The sequence below is a fragment of the Homarus americanus genome, unplaced genomic scaffold, assembly GCF_018991925.1.
Source record: "Homarus americanus isolate GMGI-L3 unplaced genomic scaffold, GMGI_Hamer_2.0 scaffold51476, whole genome shotgun sequence".
Classification (NCBI taxonomy): domain Eukaryota; kingdom Metazoa; phylum Arthropoda; class Malacostraca; order Decapoda; family Nephropidae; genus Homarus; species Homarus americanus.
Window position 1 is genome coordinate 4,849,560 of NW_024736148.1, and position 12,684 is coordinate 4,862,243.

At 35.9% G+C, this 12,684-nt stretch overlaps 1 protein-coding gene across 1 annotated transcript in view; it reads left to right on the forward strand.

Moving 5' to 3' along the window:
• LOC121871987 (mucin-17-like) overlaps positions 1 to 12,185 on the forward strand; it is a 57,434-nt gene extending 45,249 nt beyond the window's left edge. The window contains exons 7-9 of the mRNA XM_042374607.1: positions 1,531 to 1,693; positions 5,616 to 5,784; positions 8,029 to 12,185. Of these exons, the coding sequence (XP_042230541.1) occupies positions 1,531 to 1,693; positions 5,616 to 5,784; positions 8,029 to 8,215 (519 nt within the window). The 3' untranslated portion in view covers positions 8,216 to 12,185. The remainder of the gene's footprint in view (positions 1 to 1,530; positions 1,694 to 5,615; positions 5,785 to 8,028) is intronic.
• Positions 12,186 to 12,684: the final 499 nt, after the last annotated feature.

Sequence of the window (12,684 nt, forward strand, 5' to 3'; positions counted from 1 at the left end):
GCGGCTGGGTCCAAGTAATGCAAGGTTTTTCTGTGGTGGTGGTGGTCCGGTGACAGCCATTCTTATGGAACAATAGATACCGGTATACACGGTGTGGCCGGGAGGGGTGTAACTGACGCGGCTAGGTCAAGCGGCTTCATCCCTCCCGCGGCAGGGCACGTCATATTACATTAAACCAATCACAGCTAGCGGCGGAGGGAGGTAAGGATGCGTGGCCCAATCACAGTCCGATACGTCACATGACGTCAGCGATAACGCAACAGAGGCATCCACTACGCAACCTACTCGCGCAGCATGCCCAACATGGTGGGATGGCGGGAGGTTTGAATCCAAAAATGGCGGCGTGGCAGGACCGCCAGCCGCTCGCCGCGTATATGAGTAGATGCACTGCGTTAAGTGGGAATTGCAGTTCTGGCGGGGTATCGCGTAAATGTGGAAACGCGTAAACGAGAACCGCATAAAGCGGGGCATTGCTGTATGCGTTTTGAGTGTACTGTATGTGTGTGTGTGTGTGTCTACACACACACACATATACAATACTACAGGTAAAAGAAATAATTGTCCTATGGGCATACACAGAAAGGGAATACCTGGATACATTTCTTTGTACACAAGTAAAAATATACCCCCCCCCTGCCAATCAATAAAAAAATAAGTTGCACCCCTTAGGTGGTTGGTCCACAGTTATCAGATATAATGGCTCAAACACTGGGCAATAATAGAAAAACAAATGGGGGGGAAAAGCTTGCTTGGTAGACTGTAGGTATATACTCCACAACTGACTAATGTGAACTGATCGTGACTGGAGGTTTCTTCGAATTTTCGGGAAATTACGCATTCTTTCATCCTCGGAATTTGCTCTCAAACCCGGAAAAGAAATTGGAGAGAGTTCCAGAATTTTTCTTGGAATTTTCAGAAAATGCGCCTGATTTTCAACCTCGGAAGATCATTCCCAAACCAAGAATTGAGAAAACTCTTAGCATATTTCAATTCTGGCTATTGGAGAGTTCAGGCTAAGAGGGATTTCAACTAATGGAGATATTACTGTACTCTACAGTATATAATTATGGTATGGTATGTAATATCTTGTACAGTACTGTACTCACAAGTGCACACACAAAAAGTAAAGATTAAAGTAACTTTTGTTAATACTGTATAGAATCAAATATACATAAACCTGTATTTACCTTCAGAACAGCAAACATCATGCAGTAAGGAAGTACGTACTGTACCTACTGTATTGTGTCACTGTACTGTACAGAGACAGTACAGTGACCAATAATTTGTCAAGAGCTGCCTCAGCCCAAGCTAGCCAAAATACAGTATTCTCTGGGTGAGTGTGTGCATAATTAAATAAGTCAGTACTGTACTGTGCTGGGATTTTTAGAATTGACTAAAACAGCTAACAATATCTACATTGAGTGGATTAGCTGTTGGTAAACTGTCCATACTGTCATGTAAATTCCTGTAGGAAATGTAATCTTTGTGCTGAAGCTTTTTGATTGCCAATGAAAAATTTCTATCTTTCAGAATGATGAACTTGAACTTGTCAGAACTTGTTATACAGCGATGCGCCATAAGGAAGGTGATGTTGTCCGCGTCCGAGACTGTGTTCTGTTGAGATCTGGACCACGAAAAACAGACCTTCCCTTTGTTGCCAAGATAGCTGCATTATGGGAAGACCCCGAAACTTGTAAGTTATTTTTATCAGTTTTAAGCCTTGTAAGAAAGGTTGAACACTGTAGTGTGGAGAGACAGGATAGGGTAAGGATATTACAATAATGGGAAAGAATTGTGTAGTGATGAGGTGGCTTAGAGGCTCTTCTTTTGCAGCTTCTGACTCAGAGTGAAGTTCTCCTGTGGAGTGAAACATCAGTGATAAGAAAAAGATAAATGCTGAAGTGTCCATATACTGTTGCTGGCATATGTCTTTTGTAGAGTGCTGCCAGTTTCATTGTTTCCCAGTACAGGTATCCCTCATTTAATGATGGGAATACAGACATGAAAAGCTTAACATTAAGCGAAATTATCGCTAAACAAGGGATGACATCAGTGGAGATGGCATGTTACCTTTGTTACATCTAATGAAACTATAAAAGTTGTGGAATAACCATTACAACACTCTAATGTGGCTTAAAAATAAAGAAAATACATGTATACTGTCATGTAAAATAAGAAAAATGAAGAGCATGGGTGTGTACAGTATGTGTGTAAGGTGAACAAATATGTAAACATGACATGTTGCTAAGTTACTGTACAGTATTGTATTTTTCAACTCAATTTTAGGTATATATACTTTTTTCTTTTTTTTATTTATTTATTGTTTTTACTCCGTTACATGAGCACACAAATCATTCATACAGAATGTGCAAAAAAATCATTATTAGGTCAAAAACATAAATGAAAGGAAAAATTTTTACATGCGCACGAGTTAGCACACAGAGCAGGGAAGGTGGGGGGGGCCTGGGGATCTCAGCTTGCTGTCTCATGTCCTGTATGTAATGAAGCAATTGCCAAATAGTAATGCATTAGTTTTTATTTTATTTATTACTATTTATAGTTATTCCTCACATTTACTGGTACAGTATACATACAACCCAGCTCAGCTTACTCAAGAGACGTGTATGCTGTGACGTCACATAGGGGGAAGGAAGAGTGCATTTGGCTGCAGTTACAGCTCACTCCCTCCATTCAGTACATATGTTCACTTCCCACACATACATACCCATGCTCATCATTATTCTTATTTTATAATTTAAATTATATATTCTTTATTTCTAAGCCACATTACAGTACAATATTGTAATGCACATTTGGAGTACAGAATCCCCAGTTTTTCCAACTCCCCTCCCGAGTTTTTCCCAGTGAGTTGAACATCACTAAACCGAAATATCACTAAGGGCATGAGTGTTAAATGAGGGATACCTGTAATGATTATTTGGGCTATGATATAATTTTATTCACTTAATAATTGATGGAAAGTAAAGAATAATCTCTTTTCATTATGAGGTGAAAATGTCTGACTGTAATTGAAAAATTGCATTTATTTTTATCGTTTAATTATGCCTGAGGAGCTGCAAATATAATAGAAGACAAGTGCCCAAGCACAACTTAGGATGACAAGGCGATTTCATTCAGCAGTAAAAACCAAAGTACCCAACTAATTAACCCAAAGCAGCGTCGTTACTCAGACGGAATCCAATATTTGCAAACACAACCATTCAAAACAGCCAGCATATTACACCAACACACATTGGCTTATTTAAGCTCAAAACTAGTACAAATAAAGTAATCGTATTTATGATATACTTTCAGTAAGTTAAGTTGTTTTTTATTTAAAGTTATTAGATGTACTGTAGGTGAGGATCTAGGTTCTAGAAACATTCAGAGCCACAAAGATTTTTTAAGGTTCCCGAATCCTGAATCTCTCCATACTGTACATATGTATAAGGCATGGATGGCCGTGTGCAGCGTGTGATAAAGTGAATGATGTGTGCAGTATACCTCTGGCAGTGAAGTTAATGTGTTCGTGAAATTCACTTCGTTGTTGGGAACTTTGTTGTCATAGGTAGCTTTAACAATGAGTAAAAGGTAATAGGTTCCAATCTCTTGTTATTCTGTATTTTACATACACCTAAAATGCTATAATAAACAATGAAAATAATACACAGCACATCATCAAATACAATACCACATATTTAACACTACAGGGTATACAGTATACAAAAAATAGCTCATTCCGCCCTCGAACCATCCTGTGGGTCATGCCGAGAGTGAAAAGTTCAGCCAGCCAGCTAATTTGAGAGGCACATGGCTGCAACGCCGTGTGTGCCATGACGTCACATTTGGAACAATGTGAATCATCCATAAGTAAGTTCACCTCCCACAGAGAACACTGTTTATAGTCGTGCTCTTCTCTTTTTTCTTTTTTATCATATTTCCTTTATTTTTAAGTCACATTAGTGTACTGAAATGATTTTACAACAACTTTTACAGTTTCATTACATGAATCAGTGGTAACAACATGCATAGCCATCTCAAGGCCACAGCTGCCTGGCGAGTTAGCAACATGTATTATGAAGTGAAGATTACGCGGGTGTGTAAGGGACACAATTTCACTTTCAATGGAGATGAAGCGGATCACACTTACGATATCACTCACTTTGCAGTATTCAGTTCCAAATTTCTGCTTTATATCAGCAACATAGCATTTATTGTCAACCATGACTAACACTATAAGATTATCCTTCATGGTAAGGCACTTTCTGCTCTGTTATTTATATGTTACAAGAGAACAGGCACATCTGCACTGAGTAATAACCGCACACTAACTGAGTACTGCACGGCTGTGTTGTTTTGATGTGGTGAGGCCCACACGGTCTACACTACATCGCTCCACAAAAATAAGAATGATCCGCAAGATATTTTTCACATTTTTAAATACAGCTCCTCCCCGACTTACGACGGGGTTAGGGACCCAAATCCAGGTCGTAAGTCGAAAATGTTTAAATAATACATAGAAAATCTAAAATGGGTGTCTCTTTTTCTTCTCAGCACCACAAAACTCTCACTTTTAAGCTTGCCAGCCATTTTAAAGTGAATTACAAACAAAAATTTTGTCAATACACAGCGCATTATCACTGACATTGGGACTCGAAAATACGTAATTTGACAAAATTTTGGTACGACTGAGGTGGTCGTATGTCCGGGTGGTCGTAAGTCGAGTAGGTCATAAGTCGGGGAGGGGAGTAGCTGCACAGTAATTTTTTTCCAAGATCCGTGTTGTTATTCGGATGTGTCATTATTCAGGTTGTCCAGTACTCAGGGTACAGGTACTCTTTAATGTAGAGAGCATGGGTACTGTACAGGGAATCAGAGGAGACACAAACTGTCAACATGGAATGCATCATCAGTTCCTCACCTGCAGGACATGAAGTGGATATGGACAATGGAGATGGATTGCAATAACTGTATTTACAAACACTTACTGAATCTATACTAAATTGACTTAAACTGGTGTTGAAATCGAATGGAAATATGACAAAATGAAAATATTAAATAATATGAAGGTTTGGAAGTGTTTTAGTGTGTTTAATGTATCCTTAACATGAATTGTTGTTAAAAGTCTTGTAAAAAGGATACACAGGGATCAGAAATGACACTCATGAGATAAAGAGGATGCAGAGAATAAGAAATATAGAATTTAGATGGAGATGTAGGTTAGAAATGTCAGACAGCTGATCTGGAATTGCTGTGGTACTATGAATACAGATAATAGGAAGTGAAAATTTTTTCGAGAGAATGCATAGTACTTACGTAGTTAGATGGTAGGACAGAAATAGGATAACTAAGAAGGAAATGAAAGGATGGACATGAAAGAAGTACTAAAATCCACATGAATAATAGGAGAGCCTAGTAGCAAGTGGTTTTAGAATTATAACAGCATTTAAAGTGAATGAATAAGAGCAGATTAAAAATCTGTGTATGATCTTGATTCAGCGATATTTTTCCTGTTAAATGTTGTCTTTCTTAATGGTCAATAGAAAATTCAGGAAAATGAGTTGATGGAAAATTAATATATTAAATACTGACTCAGGTCATTCTCTTTTTTCCAGCTGACATGATGATGTCTATTTTGTGGTATTATCGTCCGGAACACACTGACTCAGGGAGACGTCCGGACGACCTTCCTGATGAGATCTTTGCCTCCAAACATCGAGATCATCTTAGTGTAGCGTGCATTGAAGATCGTTGCTATGTCCTTACATTTAATGAATACTGCCGGTTAGTACTTTTTTTTTTATGAGTAAGGTAAATTTGATTCAAATGCAGTACATGGACTGTATTATTATGTGTGTAAGGATATGTTTAGGTATGCAAAACAAATACTGCACAGCTTAAATTAGATAAAAAGATACAGATATTTTGTTGTAAGTACAGTAAGATCTTGTTTTTTGCGGGTCATACAGACTGGAGAAATTGCGCCAAATTCAAATTCGCCAAATGCAAATACATAAACTAATGGGAAAAATAACAATATAGACTGTCCACTCTACATCTACCTCTGATTTTCCCATTTATGACCTCCAAATGATACAAATTCTGCCTTTATTGGCTTGATTGTGCTTTCCGGAAACTAGTTTTTAGGCCTTCCTCGAGTAATTTAATCACACGCTGCTTATCCTGCATCGAGTACAGTACTTGGCAAACTTAACTCCCTTATGATAGTCCCACTTCTCCTTTTCCTTATTTGGCCGCTTAGGTGGGTCTGTCCCACCCCCACCAGTAGGACCCCTAGTAGAGGTAGAGGCTATTATCTTGACTCGACAGGTGGTAGCACCACCCACAAAAGCACACAATATCAGCCCGGGCAGTCGTTAGGATGGTGCGGGTTACAACGCGATAGTTGCATTCTTGTAAACCTCTTTTACGTTCACCACCGGCAATTCGATCACCAGAACGCTTCTTGGGAACATTCTTCTGACTTTGTCTTTCCATATTCATCACTAACACAACAAAATTGGAGAAAATAGCAAAAATCACGGAGTAATTGACAGAAACCGCGCGATTCAACTAATCTCGTGATGTAAACAGAATTGAATAAATTGAAACAGTTTATTTAGCCAGAAAAACACAGATGCAGAGTGGATAATAATAACAATATTAACATGGCTGAGCCAGTTGAGAACCTGAGCGCTGGTGTAAACCGTTATTAGTCCTCAGTGCGAAACACTCTTTTTACTTATTCTTTTCATCTAGTATTTATGGGTAACAGCTAAATTTGCAAAAATAAATAAATAAATAAAAATACAGAGTACCTCTCAAAAAACACTTTGCAAACAAAGGACACGAATCAATTGAACATGTGATGTCGAACGTGATCTGTAAACATTGCATAACCCCGCTCCACGCTTAAAACGTTGAGGATGGAATCGTGCTATAACCAACATTCTTTTCAAAAGTTCGCATTTTACAAACAGCGTTCCCCTATTCATCAATCGCGTTGCAACCAATTCACGTTGACAAAACACGAGTTGTAGCAGAAATGACTGTAACTGGTGTGAGGACTGTGATGTCATTCAAGACGGTGGCCAGCATTCAGCTTGTTGGATCACGCATTCAGCTGGCTGAATCTAGCGAAATTCACGATATTTTACGCCAAACACAAGAAATCCCACGACATATGAAATCTTACTGTACACTAGGATAGGTATTCAAAGCCATCCATTTTTTTTCCATAAATTTTTCTGTGATTGTTTTAATTTTAATTAAGGATCAAGTTTTGTCCTTATTTCTGCAATTTCATTCCAATAGTATTGATCTGCATTTGGTAAACAGGAAACTGCATAAATTCATGCATACAACACCAAAATTTTAAGTCACTCAGACCTTTCTTCTCATTACCTTATGCCTCTACCCATCTCCATGTAAAATAGATAAGTAATGTTTTATCTAAATTTCGATCTCTTAGACATTTCAAATGGAAAAGGATTATAAATTTCAAATGTCTTCAGAACTCAGTCAGCAATCCTCTCATGTAAGCAAGACAATTATCCACCTTGTAGTAACTCTACACAGATCAATATTGTTGATTGATAAAAACCTTTTACTTTTCCTTGCATCAACTCATTGCTGAATTTTCTAATACGGTAATACCTACTCATTCATTAGTGTAGGACCAAGCATAACCCACAATCTCTTTTAAGAATCAACACGCATATGGTTTCACCAAACTTGACTCTTTAAAAACTACGCACTCTACACAGTCCCACCTTTCTTCCTCTGAATTACAGTATTGTCGTAAAATAATATTTGTCTTCACACAGGATATTGAACCCTGGTAGAAGAGGTGAACGGTAGACCAGTCTTTCTACAATGTCCATTCTAAACTATTATCTCTCACTCTTGTGTTGTATCTCCTTCCAGTAGAAGTGAAAGATTAAACACCACTGGTGACATTACCTATACAGTACTGTACACGACTGCTGTGCACTTAATTATTTTTAACCTTTTTTCCTGTTCTCATAGATATAGACGGTTTCTCCGCCTCTTTCAAGAAGGTGTGTATCCAATAGCAACGCCAGTTCCAGATCCAGAAGAAGGCTATTGCCGTAAAGATCGCCAACCTCCAGGTTGTGTGGTGCCAGAACTTCTCTTTTTTTGCAGAAGAGTGTATGATTACCGCATTAAGAGGCTACTGAAGAACCCTTGCTGAGGGTGTGTTAGGGGGGAGGGGACAGAGTGTGCACAGGAGGACAAGCAATACACATGGAGTGCAGCCAGTGAGGAAATTTTTAATGAGGAAATTTTTAATAATGCTGACAGTGAAGATGACACATCAAGAGTTTTTGAACTAAAGGCACTCTTTTTCTTGTGGCCAATAAACTGAAGATTTTCTGGATGTTGCCAGGCATTCCAGACAAATTTATTTATCTTAAGATTGAATTAATAAAGAATTTTTAAGTACTGCGGATATATACATACATATATATACATATATATATATAAATATTTATATATTAGTATTTATAAACTAAATATATTATCAGAGTGAATAGTGGAACAGAAAATCAAATGAGTGAAGAAGAGTGAAAACTAAGCTATGTCATCCTTAAGGTTACTGCCAGTGGTTCTCTTAGTTATATAATTAGTGTCACAATAAGTATTTTGTCATATAATAAGCCAATAGGTCTGTACAAAACACAAATTTTTATATGTATGCATTGCTTGTGGTAAGCATCCATTTAATATCACCAGTATGACATATTAGGTAATAATTATTTATGAAGAAAATTTATTCTTAAGGATGAATTCATTGTTGCCAGTTTTAAACTATTTCCTTGCTTAACTGATGGATGAATTGAGCAAGTTCCTTTATTTAATAATTAATGTTATTTTCTCAACCAAAGCTTCAAATAATCTTTGATCTATTCATATTCCTTTGATTCTTGTCTAGCCAAATATTACCTGTATTCAAGGATAACTAGATTTATACTTTGCTCTTTCTAATGCTTTCTCAGCATGTAGTTAGATGACCTGAAAGTTGTAAGTGATCCATAAGAATACAGTCAGAGGAGTTAAGTGTAAGTTTATTGGTCTCAGAATACAGGTATCGTACTTGAAAGTCAAACAAAGTGAGTCGAAACTAGTGACTAGTAGAGAATGGGTGTGGGTCTAGATGATAGTGAGGTTGCAGTTCTTGAGCACAGCAAGTTAATAGGGAGCGGCTGCCCTTATTTTAAAAATTATATAGAACCATATTGACACATATCTCTCAGAGTATATGGCACAGAGTATGCAGTAGTGTGTACAGGCTGGTAAATAGTTATGAAGTCAGCTGTGGAGAATGAGGGAGTTACAAGTATATTACAGTACAGAAGTGTGTGAGGACAAATAGTTATAAAATGTTTCAGTCCACATAACCTGACATGTTGCTGCATATTCTTGATTATTTGCACTTTTAATCAGCTGAATAAAGATTAGGTTAACTGAAGAAATACTTTTGATGTAAGATAGAGGAGTAAAGTGTTAACAGTGTCTGTGACTTGTCTTTAATTTCTTTGTTTACATAAATGAGATTGTGTTATATATTTCCTGTTCACATTACTTGTTATTTGTATTTTTTATTTGACAATCACAAAATATATTGACTTTCTTATTTTTTTAACATCGATCAGATATTTTATGTGTTTTAAAAGTTTACTACTCTGATAAGATAATTGCACATGCTCATGCAGTAACTATGATTTTGAAGGATAATTTATCGTATATCCTAAGGATTAAAATGCATTTAATAAAACATTATGCAATGTATGGACTTTTGAAGCAAACATAGGCATTCAAGTAATAATTGGACATAATTAGGTAAATGTAAAATAAGTTGAAGATTCTTCCTTTGGCATTTTGTTCAGGCATGTTGATAATTGTGCATTATATTTTGATCGTTTTTAATATAGATACAGTATAAAGATATATTTTCATACCTAGTCGTTCCTCTCATTCTTCATTCCAAGGTCGAAGCATATGGTCTATTTGAATTATTTATGATGATTTGTTTTCTATTGCCTAAAGTTCAGTGACAGGATTAATTAGCCAAAACCATTTGTACTATTTATGTAATATTTTTATCATCCTTTTGGGTGGTACAGCATAATTTTTCCTAAATATTTCCATTACAGTCTGTTTGCCCTTGCTTTTGGGCATCCTACATTGTAGCAGGAAAAGGCTTGAAAGAGATTGAATCTGCTGTCTTAACAATACCACATTTTTAAAATGTAGTCTTTACCTGGAACATTTCTTGAAGAATGCTGTATGTTCGGTTTCTTGTCAGACGATGAAGAAGCCTCTAAACTTCTTAAGGAGTGTGTAGGAGAAGGTTACATAAGTAAAGATACATCATAGAAGAAGTGGGAAGAAAGATCAAGAGATGTATGAGAGAACAAACAAGAAAACAGGAGAAAGTGCATCTAAGTATAGTCAAAAATAGATCAAGAATTGTCATAAGCTGCATCAGCCCAGGCTGGTCAAAACATTTGCTCAGGCTGGTCAAACATTTGCTCAGTCAGTTGTGAGTCACCCAGAATTGGAAGTCATATAGGTGAGTGAAAGAATATAAAATATTAAAATTGGTGTGCAAAGAAAATTGTGGAGTTTGTTGTTGGATTTAATACAGTATGTCAAAAATATATAAATCGTCATCGGTAGGAGAAAAAACGACAAAAATTTCATTTTCTATAAAGCTAAAGGAGTGCTTCCATGGATGACTTGGCTAAATGGAATAACCTTGAAATTCAGAATACAACCTTTAAATTTTATACAAACTAGGAATAGTTTGATGGCTATATATTCAGTTTTGTTCTCAAAGATTACACATTTAAATTTACTAATGCAGTTATGTCAAACATTTAATTAGGATTTTTTATTTTATTTATTTAAATTTTTATTAATGTGGCAGATTAGTAGCTTTTAACTATCTTTTAAATTTCAAGATAAGGCAAGAAAAGTCTTTGAGATTCCTGTTTAATTTCCTAATTGTTGTAGGTGAAGTTGATATTGCCTAAATGGAACAAATCTATCAATTTTTTGGTGGTAGATGGTATTCTCTCTCTGCACAGTTCAAGTGAAGAAAACAATACTGTTTTTCCAGTTGCATGTGTGCCTATTACAAAACATGCTTAGAAGATGTAAGTTAAAGGAAAGATTGTCAAATATTTATTTTAGTAAAGCTGCAGATCCCAATAATGCAAGACTTTTGTAGCTGTGATTCATCAAGTGTTTTGCAACACATTCTTTAAACCTCAGATTCCATATTTGGGTTGATAAAGCACCAATGTCATTGATTACCATGCACTGCTTTTTTTGCACACTTTTTGGTATTTTGAATAAACTTGCAAATTTTTTGGGGAGAGCAAGTAAACGTTGTATCTCGTCGGATTACTCGTGATCATTTTTATATTATTCAGACGAAACACATTTAAGTACTGTTCGTTTCTTCCACTGAGAGAGACCTGACGAGTATGTATAATGAGGTTCATGTTAAAATTATAGCTTTGCACAGCCTAGATCTAGATTTTTATAGTTTCCTATATAATGGACAAATGTCTTTTGGATTTGTGGAATTGCGTGATCATTATGTTACCTTTAAATGCCTTTGTTCTCTTTGGCACACAGTTTTCTTTTTGCAATTTTATTTATATATATATATATATATATATATATATATATATATATATATATATATATATATATATATATATATATATATATATATATATATATATATATATATATATATATATATATATATATATATATATATATATATATATATATGTGTGTGTGTGTGTGTGTGTGTGCGTGTGTGTAAGATACAAGTGTGCAAAATAGGAAGTGATTAGGAGAGTGTTTTGATTGAATCTGTTATTATCTGTCCCAGTAGTGTCTAGTTAGTGTCTAGATATGAGACTCTTGTTCATAGTCTTTATCTAGAGCAGAGCTTTTCTAGTGAGCCAACATTGGCAAGTCTTGACTGTTAGTTTGTGTTGTGCTAGTGAGTAGATGATAGATAGTCTTTGGGTAATTTGTTATGGCAAGGAGTCTATATTATTACAGCAATTGAGTATGATAATTAAGATATGTAAATAAAAATAGATTTATGTTTAAATGAAATAAAATTACAAACTTGTCGACTTTAATTTTCATGTCAGTTCCTTGGTCCAGTACTGTACTTGCTTCTCTGACAGTAAAAGAGAAATATGCATAGACTTCAAAGTCTTGTCTAAAACCCTCTACCAAATCCCAAACCCCTTATGTGTAGAAAATAGTAGATACATTTCAAAATAATAAAACATTATTTTTTTATATACAGGTAAACTTTGATTTACGATCTCTCTAGTATTTACAATATTTCGCTTTAACAATGGTGATATTTTAAAACCACCTTCCTATTTACAATAAAAAAATAATCGCATTAACTCGCTTCTCACTGCATTTGCCAGCCACGGGGTCATCTACCCGTGTACCACCATGCAGCCACCTAGTGCACTACAGTCCTGCACTGTGTTCCATAGTGATGCATCTGCCTGTAATCGTGTTACTCAACGATTATCTGTTGGTATTGTAGTTGTTACTTATCATTGGTGGCTTTTTTTCCCCTTATCACTAATATTCAGATTGTATACTCTG